Source organism: Protopterus annectens, chromosome 2.part1, assembly GCF_019279795.1.
Source record: "Protopterus annectens isolate FY-2018-M chromosome 2.part1, PAN1.0, whole genome shotgun sequence".
In the NCBI taxonomy this organism is placed as follows: Eukaryota; Metazoa; Chordata; order Ceratodontiformes; family Protopteridae; genus Protopterus; species Protopterus annectens.
Genome location: NC_056729.1, coordinates 1464387491 through 1464408747, shown reverse-complemented (window position 1 = coordinate 1464408747; position 21257 = coordinate 1464387491). Strand labels below are relative to the sequence as shown.

The 21257-nt window shown below is 40.1% G+C and overlaps 1 protein-coding gene across 1 annotated transcript in view; it reads left to right on the top strand.

Moving 5' to 3' along the window:
• Positions 1–21257, top strand: part of WDR19 (WD repeat domain 19) — a 3663919-nt gene that overhangs the window by 2682563 nt on the left and 960099 nt on the right. Inside the window, exon 28 of the mRNA XM_044062937.1 lies at positions 17531–17599. Coding sequence (XP_043918872.1) covers positions 17531–17599 — 69 coding nt within the window. The remainder of the gene's footprint in view (positions 1–17530; positions 17600–21257) is intronic.

Sequence of the window (21257 nt, the reverse complement as noted above, 5' to 3'; positions counted from 1 at the left end):
GCATTCTGCTATTTGGGAATTGTCACAATACTGTCTTCATGAACATAGAAACCAGGAACTTATGTTAATCCCTTATTTAGTAGTTTAATAGCAGTTTCAGATAATGTTACAGAGGAAATGTTGAGTACGTTTGAGCATTCTGCTATTTGGGAATTGTCATTTGTAACAGTGTTTCCAAATTCTCCACGTCTGCGATGTTTTCTCCCACCCCTGTGTTTCCTAGACCTAAAGGGTGGTCAGCATTTTCTGTTTCTTGTGGGCTGGGGACCCCTGAGTGAGCCCATGCTCTGTTTCAGTAACAGAGGATTCCTCCCCTGAAGTGCTGCTATAATCTTTTTTGGATATCTTTAAAATGGATCTGGGTCTCTTCCTTCTGGATCTAGTCCCCCTATAATCCCCATCAGAAAAAGTAACATTCTTTTTAATACCAAAAGGTTTGTCCTGTTCACAGTCCATCAGATCCCTATGAAATTTATGCAATTTCTTGCTCCTTAAGTTTTTCTCTGTTATTAATAGATCCTTGGATAATTTGTGAAGACATTCTTGGTATAATGTCTGACCCTCATATATCTTGATTTCCTCACAAATATATTGGGTTTCTGTGATATTGGTCTGAATTGACCATTCATAAAGGAGGACAGTATTTTGACAAATTACATAGTTGCATCTTGCTGTGCTTGTGGCCATTCCTCATGTAGCCTATTATCCGGATTACTGACATATGGTTGTGACCGAATTCTCAAACCCCTTGGACTTTTATTTTTAGCCTGATAGGCCTTAAATAGTTTAAGGTGCCAAACTGAACTACGTAAATTGGTCATGCTTTTAGTCAGTTTTATGAAGAGGTTCTTACATAGATCATTAGGGTTCCTAGTATCCCCAGTAGTGATACCACCATTATTTTGAACCCCAAACACTTGAAGGTCATTTTTATCTGCAGATAAACCCTGCAGTATAGTAACTAAATCCATGGTAGGTGTCTCTTACTATACTAGGGGATTTACCCAAGAATCATTAATACAAGGGGAAAAAACTAGGTATTTAAATGCCTTAGGCTAACAAATCTGTTTGGATGAGGAAGATACTCAAAAAATATATAATTAAAGGTCCATTCCAATTATTAACAATTGTGTGTCAGTTTATAGCTCCCAAAAAATATCTAATAATTATTTAGGAGAATATACTCAAATGATTATTGCTATACTTGTATAGTATTCTCCCTGTTAGAAATTATTTTTAACCACAGTATAGAGAATAATGCATTTCACAAAAAGAAAAACAATATATAGAAAAAAATTAAACAGTATAATATTATCTAAAAAAGAAAGAACAAGTAGTTTGTTTCCAAAAGAAAAACAGTATATAAGTACAAATACTGTCCCCCTGTAAAATAAGGATTCCGAAATAATCAAGGGCCTTAAATCATTTGGCATTTACATAGATGTCCACCTAATCTTTGATATTCAGTGAAAACAACTATACAAAGCCTGGTATGTTAAATATTATAAAGAAGCAGACATAGTTCGGTATGAACAATAGCGTCTATAGTTTAAACAATAAGTAATATAAAAAAAGCATCCAGTCTTGTATGCGATACACTAATATAAAATCCCACAAATATGTGAGTGAATGAGCCCTATAAAATAACCGTGACTCACAAAAGGTGTATTATACACAAAATAGTTCACCATTAATATATGAATATATAATAGGCTGCCCCAAAGGACCCTAGTATTCATATGCCACAAAAATCTTCGATCATATATTTTCTGTAAAACAATACAAATTGTAACCAGAATTCCTACATGTGAAACATGGAAAACAGTATACCATAGGTACCTGTTGTAATTATCCAAAGTTCAATATACAAAATAATGCCCAATTGTCACAGTTGCAGTCCAGGAAAATATGCCAAATTTTAGTCCAAAGATTTATGAATTAAACCTCCAATTACTCCGTATGCCACAACGATCCTTCGATCCTATTGTCGCAAAACAGTATAGCAATTCAATACTGCGGCCTCTACGAACTGTCCCAAAGGCCCCTGTAATCCATATGCCACAACGACCCTTCAATCCTGTTGTCGCAATCAGTTGTAACAAATTATAACCAAGCCTTGTATATTGAGCATCAGTAATGTGTATTAAACTGTTCCAAAGGCCCAAGTAAGTCCATAAGCACACACCTGCCCTATAATCCTATGATTGCAAATGCAATACAATATGGCGGACAGAAGGTTTGCATGAAAAACATAAAGGTCAGCAATGGTTCCATCTGCCATAACGATCCTTCAATCCTATTGTCACAGTCCCATAAGATTGACTAAATAACCAAAGACCTTAGCTTCCCAGAAATAAATATCCTTAACTGTAAGCCACCATCTCGGTCCTGTTTAAACTCATGTTTCAGACATAGGACATTTCAAACGCTACCATACCTGATGAACAGCATTTCTTGAGTGAGCAAAAACACTTCACCAAACAAGGTATAAGTCCAAAAAATATATATGATGTTATTTTCTACCTGCAAGTCACAGTAAATGATAGTCCAAGTAGGGTATTTGAATAGTTGACGAAAATAAAGTACTGAAAATAAAAATGCAGCATACACAACCTTAACATGCATCCGATCACTCAGGAGCCCCCAGCGAAGTAAACCAACGTAATCCAAGCCCAAACGAACTCCGCACGTAAGGCAGGTGCAAACGGCCAAAAAGCAAAGTCCAAATCCAAAAAAGGAGGCCAGCACCAAGAGTGATACCTGAGTTTATTGCAGAATAGGTGTAGAATCAAACCGGTTTCGGCAGTTTTGCCTTCATCAGTGAATACCATTATCATTATGTAACATTCTTTATATACATCCAGCACTACGTCCCAATCAAGTAATTAAAGAGACAGTGATATCAAGAAGCCAGTAATAACAAAAACTGAAAATGCCTCTATAGTATATGAATGAACAGTCTAATTTGTAATAATTTACTCTGATTATACCAGTTATAAGTGGTCATTTAGACCAGGAGAAAAAAGAGCTCCTAGCCTAATCATCCACATCCTTTCTTTATCATTCAAAATACTATGCCACCTTAACTTGTTTACTCTATCATCCACTATCTTGTCAATAATACAAAAAGAAATATTGCTGATTTGTGATCACATACATGTTTGTAAAGAGCATTCGTCATTCGTTTGTTTCAAATGTCACTTAGATGGTCAGACATTCTTATTCTAAAAGGTCTAGATGTTTGCCCAACATAAAAGGATGAACAGGAACATGTGGCCAAATAGACCACCCAGTCTGTTCCACAATTTGCAAAATGCTTAATCCTGTGGACCATTTGGGTATTTTTTTGGGTATTCAGGATTAAGCATTTTGCAAATTGTAATTTCTAATCTAAAAGACTGCTTTGCTGATAGTTTTAACTTGTAGTATAGTGGAATCTGAATTACAGGCCCTTATCTTTTTTTCTTATCTTTTATAAGGACAGGATTAGTCTGAGACCCAACCTATCCTTTACACTTAAGTCTGAAAAACAACTCTTCCTTTATGCCTAAGGTTGTATCTGAATTTATTCTTAACCAAACCATCCAATACACTGTTTTCTATCCTGATCCTCAAATCAAGGTGGAAAGAATTGTTGTTTGCATGGATGTATACCGATAGTTGAGATATTATCTGGACAAAACTAAAGACTTTAGAAAATCTGTTGAACTTTTTGTATCCTTTGATGGTAAGAAAAAGTGACAGTCTGTTTCTAAACAAACTCTCGCTAGATGGCTTACCCCCTCCATTCAGTTGTGCTGTTCTATCTGTGGCAAAAAGTCCTCCTAAGAATATTAACACTCATTCTGGTAGAGCACTTGCCACATCTGGGGCTTTCTGGAAAGGTGTGCACTCTGTATTTTAGAAGAATCCACTTGGTCCTCAGTTCACACATTTAGCAAGCAGAACAAGTTTGATGTTTCCAGAGCTGCTATTCTAGGAATGTGGGACTCCTTCCACCCTTTTTTTTAAACAAGAAACATCTTTATTAAATTATCATCTGCAACATAGGCAATGTTACATTTATATAAATGAAAATAAACCATAGCAACACAGTCTCAGTTGCAGACATTATACATGCCAAACCGTGCGGACAAAACTGTAGCTGCAAACATTATCCATCACTATAGCTCATTCAAATCCTGCCTTCTTTTAAACCTCATTCCTACTATACATGTATTGATCCCACATTTCCCATTTTTCCTATGTAATTTGCTCCTACCCTTTTTAAAGATCCCAGTTCCAGTTGTTTTACCTCTGTTAATACCTTCACTACTTCCAATAAAGTTGGTTTAGACTTTGATTTCTATTTTCTAGTAATTACTTTTTTGACAGCCATCATAACTAGACTCAGCAAGGCCTTACTTATGCCTAGGCAATTCTGATTCTGTATCATAGCTCAAAAAATAATTTCCCTAGTTAATCCAATTTGCTCTCCAGGCATCTCTGACAGAACAATCTGCAGGGAATCTTTAAAGTCTGCTAACTTATTAAACTCCCGAAAATATGTTCTCAGTTATCTTGTTCTTCCCCATCACACCTCCAACATTTGCTGTGTACCTGAGGAAAAATTCTTTGGAGTCTGCTTGGGGTATAAAAATAACTATGTAAACACTTCCAGCTAAAGATCCTAAATCTTCTAGATTGTTTTGCATATTTGACAGACATACATATACCCCCCCATTGTTTCTTTGTGAATTGCTTATCTGATCTCTATTCCCAATCCTTCCTAACCTCCTCTGATTGATTCTTACAGTTATCATGCAATATTATGTATGCTGTGATAATTATTCCTTTCTTAATGGCAACTTCTTTTCTAGATTCTACTAAAAACTCTACCAGTGCTGGTCTTTCATTTCAGACCTCCCTGTTTTTTTTTCTTTGCCTATACACTGATACCAATCCTTGATACGGAAGGCAGTCTGTAGCCTGCAGTCCAAATAAGATGTCCTTCAAGAATGCAACTGCAGTCATAACATATGGGTTGTCCTGCCTCAGGCAGCCCTCGGTCGGCCGGATTCCAAAGTCTGGGTCCGACGTCGGCTGATGTCGCATTTCTCTCCGACGTCAGAGCGGCTGGAGTACATAAGCATCAGCTGACGCCATTTTCTTCAGTCTTTCTTGCCGCACGGTACCCGAAGCAGAAGCAGTTCGCAAGTGCCGGTCGGTCAGCTCCTGTATTCTTCAATTCCGAAGTCATCAAAAAAGCTAAGTACCCCGTTGGGGACCTTTTCTTGCCTCAGCCGATGTCAGAAATTACTGAAAAAGTTAACAATTGTCTTTCTTGTGGTAAACAAATACCTCATAAGGATTTCCACTCTTACTGTCTTCCTTGCCTTGGCCCAGACCACGACGTCTCGGCCTGTGTAGCCTGTGCTCGCTTCAACAAGCGCACTCTCAGGCGCCGGGCGGAGTTCGCTGAAGATTTTTTCGGTGAAAAATTTGCTTATACAATGCCGTTGGAACTTCCGACATCGCAAACTCCCAAGAAACGAAAAGACTGGGACCGACATCCTCGGCCCGCGTCTACCACCGACTCCACGCCAAAACCTACCGCGAGTGCTCCAGTTCCCCCTGAGACGGTTATTCCACCGCTCCGAACCGAAGACACCGCATTACCGACGACTCCGATTCCGGATATCACCCCGACGCCAGTTATTGATTTTCCTCCGGATACCGAAACCGAGGAAATGCCCAACACCATTGCTGTAGATAAGGTCACTCCTGCACGTGGAGCTGCCAGGCCTCCTATGGCCATGTTTATTAAGGCCTACACTAGGGCTAAGGCAGCCAGCAAGACCAAGCATCTTACTGCTAAAGCCTTACCTCAGCCTACTCCAGAGACACAAATCATGACTATGGCTGCTGACTTAATTTCTATGATTAGAGGTTCACAGGCCCATCCTGAGAGAGGATCCCAGCCTCCTTCTGATAAAAGGACCCGGGTTGAACCCTCTGACCCTATTCCTTCAGATGAAGATTCTGAGGACTCTGTCCACTCAGATGGCCAGGAAGAGCTCTTCCAGACCTATGAGGACTCGGATGCAGAGGATTCCATCCTCGGCCTCCCTCCTGAGGATATTTCTTTTGGGGAAGTTCTGCATACCATGAGGGAACATTTCAAGTGGCAAGGCCAGGAATATTCTGATTCCAGAAAGCGCCTTCGAACTTTCCTTAAAAAGCCCCAGCACAGGCCTTTAGCTATTCCTCCTGTGCTTGATGTTTTGGATGATTTATATTCTGACTCTAGTGTTACCCCTGATTCTCTTCCTCCTGCTCCAGCCAAGCCAGACAGGTATTACAGGGTCCCAGAAACACATTCCCATTTATTCAGGGCCTATACTGCTGATTTGGAAACTATTTCTCAGGGACCTAAAGGTGTTTCAGCTTCCACCTCTAAAAATCCTTTGCCCTCCAACAGGGAAGCTAGGTCATTAGAGAGATGGGGTAAAAAGGTTTACACCTCCACTACTTTATCTATGAGAGCTTTGAATTGCCTTTTTCATATGTTACAATATCAGGATTTCCTGTTAGAAGATTTACAGAAAACATTGGCCTCTCCTGATCCTTTAGACAGGAAGTCTTTGCAGGAAGCTGTACATAACTCTCAGCAAGTAAGCAATCACTTTCTGCAGTGTGGATATGATGCACTGGAAGCTTCATGTAGGGCAGCTATGACAGGGGCAGTCATTCATAGACATGCATGGTTAAAAGATCAACCTCTACCAAATCATGTAAAGGCAAAACTTCTGGATGCACCTTTGGAAAAGAACAAGCTTTTTGGTGCTAATGCTAAGGATGTGTTAAAGTCCATCGAGGTAAAAGCAAAATCAGTTCAGACGGTGAAAGATTTCCTCCAGGTTCAACCCCCCAGATTCAGTAGGAATTGGCCTTCAAAAAACTGGTCCTTTCCTAATCCTGAAAAATTTCAAAGGGGTAAAAACAGACGTGGCAGAGGAAGAGGACAATACAGAGGTCCTTACAGGGGACGACAATGGCAGCCAGCAAACCAAAGAAGTGACACAGGGGTTTCACCTGCCCCACAGCCACAATCTCAATGACTTTCCTCTACTGCCGCCTACCAGGGAACAAATAGAAGCTCCCTTGGGTGGGAAATTATCTCTGTTTACAGACAATTGGCACAGATTGACAAAGGACAAATGGATTTTGGACATTATAGACCGAGGTTACAGGTTCCATTTTCATACCTTACCAAGAAAACAAGGCATGCCAAACCTACCACAAAACCAGAGGGCAGAGGCTATCAAGCAAATCTCTCTGCTGACTCGGATGAAAGCAATAGAAAGAGTTCCACAACAAGAACAAGGCCAGGGGTTTTATTCAAGACTGTTCCTTGTTCCAAGAAAAGAATCTCAATGGAGACCAATACTGGATTTGTCCGCATTAAACACCTTTCTCATAGTACCAAAATTCAAAATGCTGACTCTACAGCAACTCCTTCCCATGCTGGGCAAGGGGTCTTGGCTGATTACTCTGGACCTCAAGGAGGCATACCTGCATGTCCCTATCAGACACAGCTGCAGAAGATACCTCAGATTTCTTGCAGGGCCAGAGCATTATCAATTCTCAGCATTGCCATCTACTGCACCCAGAGTATTCACAAAATGCCTGGCTTCAGTAATTGCTCATTGCAGGCTCCAGGGGATCCAAATTTACCTGTACCTGGACGACTGCCTCATACAAGCGGACAACAAATTGATGTTGACAAAAAACTTGGACTATGTCATACGATTACTTCAAGCTCTGGGATACACAGTCAACTTCCAAAAGTCAAGACTTCAGCCATCCCAGCAAATAATCTTCTTAGGAGCCAAATTAGACACAGCCTCTCAAATGGCTTACCTAACAGAAGACAAGCAAGAGAAGTTAACTCATTATTTCAAAGGTTTGGCAAAACTTACCCAGATGACTGCAAGGAGATTCCTACAGGCCCTGGGTTACATGGCATCCTGCATTCTCCTGGTTCCATTAGCAAGACTACACATGAGAAAGCTTCAATGGTACCTAAAAGCCTATGGTCTCAGCACAGCAACAACTTAGAGACAACCATACCGCTCATTCCATGCCTACAAAAGGAATTCCTATGGTGGGCCTCGGTAAGCCAGGCAAACACAGGTATGTCATTCAAAAAAACCACAGATAACACAGACCATGACCACAGACGCCTCAGACCTTGGATGGGGGGCGCACATGGAAGGCAGGTGTATACAAGGACAATGGTCTCCAAAGGAAACACATCTGCATATAAACCAAAAGGAAATGCTGGCAGTAATGCATGCCATCGAGGCCTTTCAACACCAACTTCAGCAAGGCCATTTACTGAGACGGACAGACAACACCACTGTGATGTGGTATATAAACAAGCAAGGGGGCACCCATTCTTACCCCCTTTGCAGACTGACAATGCATCTTTGGGAAAAATCACTGAGCCTAAACATTCAGTTACAATCCCAGTTTGTTCCAGGCAAAGACAATGTGCTGGCGGACAGCCTAAGCAGGAATTTCACAGATCCACACGAGTGGAGGTTACATCCGAAGATCTTCTCACAGCTCACTTCGACATGGGGCAGGCCAGAAGTTGACCTATTTGCCTCTCACCTCAACCATCATCTACAAAAATTCTGCTCAAGGACATGCCATCCACAAGCTTGGAAAATAGATGCTCTCTCATTCAACTGGAACTTCCTAAAAATCTATGCATTCCCACCTCTGCCACTGATGACCTCAGTATTACTAAAGGTCAAAGCAGAGAGACCCAAGGGGATCCTAATAGCTTCGGACTGGCCAAGACAACACTGGTATCCACTACTACGGAGCATATGTCACACCAAGAAGTGGGCCCTTCCCCAATGGCCTGTACTTTTGACTCAACACAACTTCAAAACAGTGCATCCAAACCTTCAGACACTGCAGCTAACAGCCTGGGAGATCCCATGAATAACCTCAACCTATCTCTCTCCAAGGAAGTTCAGCGGATGCTAACAGAGGCTCGAAGACCATCCACCAGAAAGGTTTACTTAGCAAAATGGAAGAGATTCAGCATTTGGAATACCAGCAAGGGACATGATGCATCATTATTGAACATCCCACTCATCCTGGAATATTTGGCAGATATGCTAAAGAATGGACTCTCATATTCTTCCATAAAGATACATGCATCAGCTATTTCAGCTAGATATAACACTGATCCGCCTGTCTTTTCACATCCTTTGCTAAGGCAATTCCTCACGGGAATCAAGAACATTAAGCCACCAAGAAAGGCTCCAGTGCCAGCCTGGGACCTCAATTTTGTCCTAGAAAAACTGACTCTACCTCCATTTGAGCCAGCTGCTTCAGTTGACTTGCAATTTCTCTCATGGAAGACAGCTTTCCTGTTGGCAATTACCTCAGCAAGAAGGGTTTCGGAACTACAGGTCCTAATGGCAATACCACCGTTCATAATTTTCCACAGAGACAGGGTTTCATTAAGGACCAACCCTACTTTTATGCCAAAGGTGGTATCTAGGGTTTCTTTAAATCAAGCTATTCATCTGCCTGCTTTCTTCCCCAATCCTGAGAATAAGGGGGAAAGACTGTTACATACCTTGGACATTCACAGACAACTTCGATACTACCTGGACAGAACCAAGACCAGTAGGAAGTCTGAACAACGTTTGTAGCTTACGCCCCTGCAGTCCAAGGAAAAGCAATTTCAAAACAGACTATTTCAAAATGGATTGGACATTGCATCAGATTCTGTTATTCCTTTCATGGAAAGACTGTTCCAGCCAATGTCAGACCACATTCCACCAGAGCTACAGCCACCTCTACAGCATTCTTAAGAGGGGTGCCTACTAAGGACATTCTAGAAGCTGCTACATGGAGCTCCGTGCATACATTCTCCAAACACTACAATCTCCCTCTATACTCCAGATCCAGAGCAGGCTTTGCTTCGGCAGTTCTGCAGGGTTTGATTGCCACACCATCTTTTCCTAGAGCATTCCTCCTCCCCCAGCTAAGCTATGGTATTCTACCCATATGTTATGACTGCAGTTGCATTCTTGAAGGACATAGTACAGTTTTGTACCTACCATAAATGTAGATGTCCGATAGATATGCAACTGCAGTCGGATTTTCCCTCCCTCCATACCCCTCTATGCCTAGGGTCCACTCCTATCCCTGTTTCTCTTAGCTGGGGATATCTGTTATGGTGTATCTGTTTATTGCTCATTTATTTGTCTGGAATCCTGTTTTTGTCTTCCAATTTGATTACAGCCTTCCTTGGAGGGCACCTGGCATCTGGGGCAAGAAACACTGAAGAAAATGGCGTCGGCTGATGCTTATGTACTCCAGCCGCTCTGACATCGGAGAGAAATGCCGCATCAGCCGACGTCGGACCCAGACTTTGGAATCCGGCCGACCGAGGGCTGCCTGAGGCAGGGAAACCCATATGTTATGACTGCAGTTGCATATCTATCGGACATCTACATTTATGGTAGGTACAAAACTGTACTTTCTTGCCATCTTCCCATTTCATTACCTTTCCCTTTCTAGTTATTTGCTCCCAATACCTTGGTTCCTTTGCCAGTTTTCTCCAATATATTCCAGCCTATTGTCTGTATCCCTAATTGCAGTCTTCCCTATCAGCAGACTCTCCTTTCTCCATTCCCATGTTGGCTTAGTTCTTAGAAGACATTCTGTTACTTTATGAATATAATATTCTGTATGATTATCCTATACCAGCCTTCCTACTGCCCAGCACTATCCCCTCTCATCTCCCATTATTCTCCCTCCAGACCTCTCCGAAGCTCTAACCAAGACCTACTACAAATCTACAAACCCAAGTCTAAATTTGGATGCAACATGTACAGCTATCACCCCACTATTGCCTGGAATAGGATCCCACTAGAAATCAGGACTCTTACACATCCTAAACAATTTAAGACAGCAACCAAAGAGCTCTTTAAAAGTCACTAGTCCTGCCACTGCACTCTCCCACCGTAACATCCCCTACTTCTCCTACCTTAATCTACTTTCTGCTCTTAACTCACTCTTCTCACTAACTCTTTCTAATCTTCCTTGACTACTCTTTCTACTGTCTTCTGAACTCTATTAAGCAAATTGCCTCAGAGAAACATTCTATTGTAATTGTCTTGCCTTCATGCTACTACATTATGACAGAACTTGGTTTTTGTAACCACTTACCCCAAAAAACTATACTCATCTTAATGACATGTTTCTTTTTATACATCTTGAAATAGGTATGCTAGCTATACTCCTGATTAGTGACACTGTATAACATTGTATTGCCTTGTAATAATCCTGTAACATTGCTGTTTAATGCTAATTTATAATGAAAATTGTATATGTTGAAGCTTTTCTCCCCGGGCCTCCGCTGAAAAAGGGCTCTTCAGCTCAGTTGGACAATCCTGATCAACAAATGTAAAATAAATAAATAATAAATTATTATTGTTCTCCTTAAAGATCTGCAGCCAAAATCCCAGTCTCTCCCTGTTACTTGAGCTTTGCCCCTGTTTCCTTGTCATCGCTTTCCGCTTTGAATTATAGTTTTCTGCTTGCGCAGTGTGTAGGAGCCTTAACTGTGTGGCGGTGAAATACCCCTTCAGTTCGGATAATCCCACTACGCCCTATTCTATTGGAAGAATAAGCTTATCTCACTGACTCTTGCTGTCTTCCCCTCCCAGATAAAATCCTTTAGCTCTTTATTAATTGCTATCACAACTTCTCCTTTGATTGAAAAAAAATATGTCTGTCCAGTGTATAAGACTAAAGGGACAAAAAACATTTAACTGCTTGTATCTTGCTATCAATATTCATATAACAGAGCTTCCATTTTCTCAGGTTTTTATTATCTTGTGTTTAGTCTCTTCCCACATATCATTAACTGCCATACTGGTATCATTTTTAATCCATATTCCTAAATACATCATTTATCATGTGCAATAAATGTGGATATTGCTGAACTAAGTTGTATATGGGTACATCATTTGCCACTTTTGTTTCAGCTTCATTAATTTTGTATCCTGAAAAGGTTTGAAATTGTCTCAGTATGTTCCACAGCACTGTAATGTCCCCATTAATGCCCTTTTCTGGTTTTTGTCAGGTATAAAATTGTCATCTGCGAAGATAGCTAGGTTTTCTTGACTACCATACCAATTATATCCTTGAATTTCTGAATCCTTTATTTTGTTTGCCAGTGTTTCTAAATATAGTGCAAATAATAAAGGGGAGAGAGGACACCCCTGCTTGGTTCCTCTGATCAAGCAGACATTATCATAGAGGACCCCACTCATTTTTTTCACTCCTGATCCTTCATATATCCTCCTAATCAACCTTATAATTTTATCAGGAATTGCAAATACTTCCATTGCTTTCCTCATAAAATCCCAGCTTATTCTGCCAAATGCTTTCCCTGCATCACAACCCACCAGCAACAATGGCATTTTCTTACATTCTGTTTCCCTCTGGATCATCAGTGTTTTGTTTATGTTGTCAAATGTTTGCCTCCCCTCCACAAAACCACATTGATCCATATCTATCAATTTTGGCATCACCTTTGCCATTCTCTCAGCCATTATAGACATAAACACTTTATAATCATGATACAGTATTGAAATGGGCCTCTGTGAAGCTGGATCTGATGGATCTTTACCCTGTTTAGGTATTACAGCTACAACCACTTTCTTCCAGGATGTTGGTACTTCTCCTCTTAAAACACTGTTAAACAAAACCTTCCGTATCTTTGTCAGTTTTTCCCTACTGGTTTCCAAACTTCCACAGGAATATCATCTATTCCTTGGGAATTTCCTGGAGATTGGTTATACATCACTTTTTATCTCATCTCCTCCTATACTGCTAGTAATTGAGCCTGTTCTCCCTCTAGCCTTGGCATATTTAATTTTTCTGTAAACATTTCCATTTTTACCTTTTCTTTATTTCCATATTTCTTTGCTTTATACAGACCTTTGTAGAATTTCCAAAATATTTCTAATAGTTCTACAGGATCCCTTGTTATTTTCCTTGTTATAGGCTCCCTAAGCTTAGTGACAGTCTGTGAGTTTTTGTGCTCAGTTGCTTAACAGCAGTCTTTCTAAACTCATGCATATTATCAAGGTAATCCCTTATTTTCTGCTTATTATTCTGTAGTTGCTCCTTTTCTTGTTCTATGAGATTCCCCCTATTTTGCATTACTTTAATATTTGTCAATCCCTCTTGTTACTTTTTAACCATATTTCCCTTTCTTTTATTTCCACCCTATTTTTAAATTCCACTTTAATTTTATCCCACTGCCTAGCTATATTTTCAGAAGAAGTTTCTATCTTCTCTAGTAGCTCCTGACTAATTTCCACTGTCCATTCCTTAAGTTCCTCTGTTTTCAGCAGATTGGTGGGAAAGCAGCAGTGTCTCATTTTTATTTCATTAGTCTGTGTTTTTATTTTAGTTATTATTGGTGCATGATCTGAAATAGTTATTGGATGCATATCAAGACTTTCAATTAAATGCACATGCCCCTGTGAAATGTACATTTTGTCTAGTCTAGCCCAGTTTTTGTATCTTGGGGAATAATATGTAAATGGACTCTGAATTCCTAGTACTGAATCTACATCTTCCATGCCAAATATTGTCATAAATTTCTTTAAAAAAATCTACCTTCCTTTGTTATATTTTCCTTTCTGTGCCCCCCGACACATCTTTGCTGTTGCAAATCAAATTCAAAAGCCCACCTATAAGTAATATTCCTTGCTGAAAGCTGATTATTTCTCCCAGAATTTTCTTTAGCTCTATTATAATAGTTTTCAGTGGAATATGAATACATGCCAATGTAATCCTTCTACCTTGCCAGTAACCCCTTAGTACTACAAATCTACCATTATTGTCTTTTTTCCTCTTCTATTACTATTGGAGCTCCTCTTGAAATTAATACAAGTATTCCTGTCTTCCTTTGCCCCAGGTATTCCACTGAATAACCATCCTGAAAACCTTTCTTTATCAAATTCATGCATTGTTCAGTTCTTTCTAAGTGTGCCTCCTGTAGCATAGCTATTTGCACTTTACATTTTTAAATGTAGTTCACTACTCTTTCTTTTTTGTATTTATCTGGGACCATTAACATTTAATGACAATATAGAAAGAATCATATTCTTGAGGGATTATTATTCCCACCTTTTATGTATAACATCTTTTTTGTTAAATGTTAAGTTCCAGCTTTTGTGTTACATGCATGCACTGTTTGGCAGGTTAATCTTTTATACAGTTGTTTCTTGTCATCTCCATTTGAGCCTATGTTACATCTTGTAGAACTTTTTGTTTTATTGAAAACCCTTAAATAAAAATGCACACACACACACACACACACACACACACACACACACACACACACACACACACACACACAAAATCCCCCGAAAACCTACTAACTTAATAATAACACACAAAACTATGTACATCTTTAAATATTGAAGTTTTACCCTCCTAATAGGAACAAAAGTTTCAAACTGACCACCACACACACAGACCCGAGCTAAACAGAAAGAAAGATTATCCATGCAAAGACATATGGTAGAGCCTGTGATTCTATTAAGAGCTGTTTGGTTTTCCCTTATCTTTATAGCTCTCCCAGCTGGGAATACGCTTGAGTGCTTTCAGAGAACATTTTCTCCAAGCCAGTTTCTCTTTATCAGATTGTCTACTAGTGACATGAGAACCAGATATAGGATTATTTACTAGAAAAAGGATCTTATAATATTTAGTAGTCTTTTTCATTTACTTGCTTTTTGTTAAAATGTTGCTATATAAAGCTAATGGCCTTAACCCAGAAATTCCCCTAAGCAACAATGAGAAAAAAAACACAGTAATTTTTTCCTTTGTCATGCTGTTTTAACCAAATCCTTTTTTTACATTGCAATGCCTACATTTCTTAAAACTAGAAAAAGGGAGAAAGAAACAAAAAGAATAAACAAAAGCACCTGTTTACATTTTCTCCATTACACTTAAAAATAACTGAAAAAATAATTTACTTTATAACATGCAAAGGAAATCATGCACCACTTAAATAAAACTGTTAAGAAAAAATTGTTTTAATTACAGTTAACTCTCTCCCTCCTCTTTCCCCTCTTGAGTATTTTTCTGAAGATTAATGGCATGAAGTAGGGCATATGCTTTAGGATCCCCTGCAGGTTTAACATGGTCCAAGAAAGTCCAATACTTCCAGATTTTATTTCTCGATTCCTATTCATCGCTGTCTCCCAAATCCTGACTCTGCTTTATCTGCAGTGCACTCTCAGTTATTGCAGTCAACTCCTGTGCTTTTTCCCTCTGTCAAGCATTTTACGCTGAAACACTGGGAAATGTGCACTGGCACAGTCTCTCTGTGGTCTTTATTATCTGAAAGCAGAATCTCCTTCCATTTCACAGCTCACTTTTTGTTGGACAACATTTTTTATTTCTTCCTTAGCATGTACTTCATCAAAAAATGTTTTTGTTCCTCCAGGGAAGCATATTTTTAAGATAGCTGGGTTACAGCAGTTTGAATCTCATGACTGCTTCTCATCATTCCATATATAATGTAATACATTTATTTGTCTTTTGCCTAGTGTACAGTGAGTAGTCATTCTCCAAAAACACTCTGCTGACTCCCCCTTTTAGTGCTTTGTCCTTCTGCCACAGTTTTGTCAGAATCAACTCCTTCTGCTGGTAAGATTGCATTTTTGCTATTAAGGTCTAGATTGTTTTCTCATAGCCAGGCTTGGAGCATACACACAATGTCCCTTTCAATTAACAATTCTTGTTGTGGAATACCAGTCCAGTTGCTTATTTATGCTTTCTTGAAATTTATATAGTCTGTCTCTTCCTTCCAGCTTCTCAGGTACATCAGAAAATCTCAGGTTTTCTCTATATGGTTTATCATCTAATTCTATTCTTTTTTGAAACATCTTTTCTTGTGCAATCTTATATTCAGCCCACCTAAAATTTGTAGAGTGGCCAAGCATATAGTATCCATGCAGGATACATATTGTATGTAATGGATACTGCAACAGTAATCTAGTCAAACGTATGATTATCGTAAGTTAACTACATAACTATATTTTTCTCTGCTAGATAGGCTGTTTACAGTATTTGCTTCTCTGTTCCCTCAGGTCTCATGCCTGCTCATGATGTTTCAAGTAGAAAGATCAAAGTTTATTTTGTTTACCTCCACTTTTCCCCTGATTCCATACCTGCTGAGGATGTTTCTAGTAGATGGACCGAATCTATTTTTTAAGGCAGCCTGTGGTGTTGAAGAACTTGAGTTTCCAGCCTTGCAGTCTTTGATAAGTCATGACCCAGTGTAAATTCAGCTAGTGGATACTGCGTTGCCCAAAGAAGAAAACTACTTGTTGAGATTTAGATTTTTCTTCGCAATTATTTACCTACTGAGCCTCCCAGAAGAGATTTCAGAGATCCTTATTCAGCCAGGAAGTTACTTATGAGGGATTTATACAAAACACATTGAGCACGTCTTCATCTGAACCTACTGGTTTCTGTTTCCACCCCATTCAGTGATTTTACCCATTTCTCTTATGTGATATTCGCCTTCATTAGCCCATTCTTAATGGCCATGTCTTTGTCAAGGTGACTTGCCCCTTGCATCATCTCTATCAGGAGACCAACCTACGTTTGACTAGTGCCATACAGGGCGTCTGACTAGAAGCGTGGCTGTGCTCATTTGGTAGTTGTAAGATCATGTCCTTTGTAGTCACTTTCTCATTAATGTGCATCTTCACTAAGCACTACAGTTTGGATCTTCATTCCAGGATATGAAAATTGTTTATGAGGGCTTTTTTCCCTGAATGATGTTGTTATATCTGTTGCAGTCCTTTTAATGTCTCAGAGTCTTGTATGATCTAATGCTTCAGATTCTACAACTGTGTTAAGCTTTGTAGATGATCCCTTAAAGTAATGCATGCATAACTGATACGTAAATGCTAACAATATAATTTGATTTTCAAGAAATCCTCTGCAGTGGCTGCTTTCTTCATACCGTGTGGCCCCTGTTGACACATTCTTCTGTTGTCCTAGACCTTACAGTGAACTTTTTTCCTGCAAACAAATCTTATACTGTATACTTTATTTGTGTAGTTCTATGATTTTGCATACAATTACTGGTTTCAACTGTTCTCAAACACTAAGCGCAGTTGGGTTATGCACAAACTTCATCCTGGGCTGTTTGAGGAGGGGAACTTGAATTTTTTTAAACAAGCATGTGCCACGACACAGGAAAGAAGTGTTTCATTTTTACTCACTGCAGAGGTTCCCTCAAGATCAACTGATATGGTAGATAGTCACATATTTGTTATTTATTACTTCTTTCTTCTATGCAGTTTGGCCATTTTTCTACTTAGCTGTTGTTAGTTTTCACGTGTAAATGAGGATTTACATTTTAGCAGTTTGACTTTTAACACATTGACAAATATTTTGCATTTAATTACAGGCACTGAAGCACTTTCTTAAGTGTCCAAACACTGAAGACAGTCCAGCTATAGAAATGGCTATTGAAACGGTAAGGAGTATGTGATAGAAAGAGAGCAATATTTTTATGGTTACACAGTACTGTGGACAGGTAACTAATTCATGTTGTTTGTAAAAGGTAAAGAAGAAATAAAATGGAAATTGGAGATATATATGCTAGTCGTTAGTTTAAAATGCTAGCAGCACCACAATAAACCTTGGCAAAACATATATTGGCCAGGAGGGGTGTGGGGACAACCTGTCAGCCTAACATTGCTCATGTGGTGGGTGTGATTAGGGGGGCATGATTCCTGCAATTGTTTTAATATTGGAATTATAAAACACAGAATTTTGAGATTAAAATTGTATGGAAATTATTTATACAACTGAGCCACAGGAATTTATGGTAAGAATAACATTGCATTGGGTGTAAGAGAGGTCCCCCTCAGGGCAGTTATGAGAAGGAGAACTGCTCCTTAGAAAATTACATTTTGAACATTTATTTTTTTGGTGTTTTTCAATGTTTTGGTCTTAGAATTCTGTGTTCTGGAATTCTGAGGTCTAAAACTTGGTAATATATGTTATGAGTTCCTTGATAATTTCAAGCAGGGACCGAATCAGGAGAGCAGCAGAGACTAACATATATGAAAGTCATAGGTGGCTTATTCAAGGTTTAATGCACTACAGAAGGTAGAAGCTGACATACTTCTAAAAGAAATTAGGCAAAGGAAAACTTGAGATTGCAAATAGTTTACTGCCTTCGCTATCGGAGATTTAAACCAAGTACAGGCAAAAAGAAACTGCTGGTGGAGTGCTAAGTGAAAGACCAGTTCAGGCAGAGTTTGTAGCTGAGTTTCGAATAAAAACTGCTATTAAAAAAAATGTTTAATTAGTAGGACATATTAAGAGGAGATTAGAAAATATTTGGAAAGAGAACAGAGAGGAGTTTGCAAAGAAACAATGAGAAGAAATTTATAAGGCTCCCAAGTATGCAACAAAATCTAGAAGGTTTATGATTTTTTTGTGCATGGGAGTGTTGTATTTGTAGATGTCCTTCCATATTACTGTTGCAGTATTCTTTACAATAGGGATCCCCTGCAAAGTGCAGCCCAACATCCGGCCAGTATACCAAAGCCTTTTGGTTGTCACATGAATATCTGAACACAGCGTAGAGCATAAAGGTGATGCCCAGATGTACCATCCTCTGACCTTCTTTGCTACAAGTTTGAACGCCATCTTTGCTCGTCAGTCTGAATGCTCATTTGTCTGCTGGTTTCTGCAGCTTTCAGTTGCCTCCACTCAGAATAGATAGCTTCCTCCTCTGGCCTGGAAGGTGGATGCCCTCTCTTTTTCTTGGAAGGGGATGCCCCTTTATGCTTTCCCTCCCCTTCCTCTCATTCTGAAAGTCCTGTTCAAGATAAAACAGGATGTTTTCAAACTCTTGCTGGTGACTCACTTTTGGCCCAGACAACACTGGTTCCCTCTTCTGCATCATGCCAAGGGCAATCATCACAAGTTATCTCACATGGTGGAACTAATCACACAAGACACGGGATCTCTCATCCATCCCCACTTGTCCACTTTTTATCTGACATGGTGGGTGATAGGGTTTTGATCCTATACAGACACCTTTTTTCTGAGGATGTGCTTCAGGTCCTGCACGAGGCCAGTAAACCCACAACTAAAAAATCTTACCAAATGGAGGTGGTTTTCTGTCTGGTGCCTTTCTTGTAACCGGTGCCACTTTCTGTGGATTTTCCTTTGGTTCTCTCTTATTTATTTGTGTGAATTGCTCAATGCTGGGTTGGCATATTCTTCTTTTAAGGCCCACCTATCAGCTAGTTATGCTAGTCTGCCTTTGACTCCCCTTTAGCCTCTAGATTTCAGGCCAAACAGTTTCTTAAAGGCATCCTTCACATTAGGCCTCCCAGGAAGCCTGTCCCTCCTTCCTGAGAGCTTAATTTTGTTTTGCCAAAATTGACTTAGGCTCCTCTTGAGTTTGCTGCTTCAGCTTCATTACAGCACTGTTCTTAGAAGACTGTTCTTTTTTTGGCCCTGATGTCTGCCAGAACTAGGTGTCTGACCTGCCAGCCATTATGGCTAGGGGTCCCAGGACCAAGCCTTGCGAGACATCACTTGTGACTGGTTTAGAGTCAGACCTGGAGCCCACTATTCTTACCGTGTGAGTTCTGTCGATAAGCTAATTGGCAACCCATCTCGTGACATAGGGGTTTATGTTCAGGCTGGTGAGTTTTTCTGTAATACCCGAGTGGAAAATGGTGTTGAAAGCCTTGGCGAGGTCAAGGTAGGCTGTGTGAACCACCTTTCCCTCATCTATGGCCTTGGTGACTGTCTCAAAGAAGTCAACCAGGTTTAGTGGGCCTGATCTGCCCTTAACAAAGCCAAATTGGGTCGGGTCAAGTGTTTGGAGGTTCCCAATGTCTTTGTTAATGAGTTCCATGATGATGCGCTCCATAGCCTTGCAGACCAGGCTAGTCAGGCTTATGGAGCGATAGTTACCAGGGTCAGTTATGGCCCCTCATTTGTGGAGAGGAATAACCGTTGCTGTGCGCCATTCTATCGGCACGTAGCCTGTGGAGAGGCTGAGGCTGAACACTGTGTTTAGGTGGGAGGTTAGTTTGTTCTGTAGTTCGTGCAAGACGCAGCCTGGGACACCATCTGGTCCCATTGACGCTGTGTTTTTGGCTTTTGAAAGGGCTGTTTTCACCTGTGCGTCTGTGATTTTTGGGACACTACACTTTTCTGGTATTGTTGTGGGCCCTTTTGGAGGTGAGAGGGGGGTGAAGTTTGCACTGAATCTATCTGCCAGGATGTTGGCAATATCAGTAGGTTAAGTATATTTTATGCTATTTTGCACTAGTTCATTGCATATCTGTGAGTTGCCACTTAGATTCTTAACATAGCTAAAGAAGGCTTTGTGGTTATCTTTTGAATCCTTCGCTATTTTTCTTTCGAAGCGAGCCGTGGATGATTTCATGAGGGACCTCAGTTTCTTAGTAATACTGATCAGGGATGTCTTTCCTTCCTGGGATTTGCTTTCTTTCTGAACTAGTTTCCTCCATCTATTGTATAGCCTGTTTATTGCAGGGGTCCACCAAACTGGTTTCCTTCTCTTAGAGGAGTGAGTCTTGGTTTTGCTAGGGATGGCACGATCCATGCATCCTTGTAGGTGCTCATAGAGTGCATTTGTAAAGGTTTCTGCATCTTGGGCAGCATTATCCTTTAGCGTGGGGGCTGTGAAACTAACCACCTCTGTCTTAAGTAAGGTGAAGTTTGCTTTAGAAAATTTTTTTACTGTGGTTTTCTTAGTTGGGGGTACTGGTGGGGTGAGGACATCCAGAGTGATTAGTTAATGGTCTGATCTAACCAGTGACGGGTTAGATTAGTTTATGGTCTGATCTAACTAGTGGCGGGTTGACCTCCAGTGTGGAACACCTGTCGCCCATGTTGGTGATGACCAGGTCTAATATGTTTTCACCTCTGGTAGGTGGGTTTACCAGCTGATCCAGGGCATTTGAGTTGATGAATTCCAGGAATCGCTGGGCCTGGGAATTTGTACTCTAGTAGTTTTCCCAGTGAATGGTAGGGTAATTGAAATCGCCCAATATCAAGGTGTTTGGTAGGACCTTCATGTTTTCCAGTGTCTCCAGAAAGGTGGAGTGGTGGTCCTGGGTCATGGAGGGTGATCT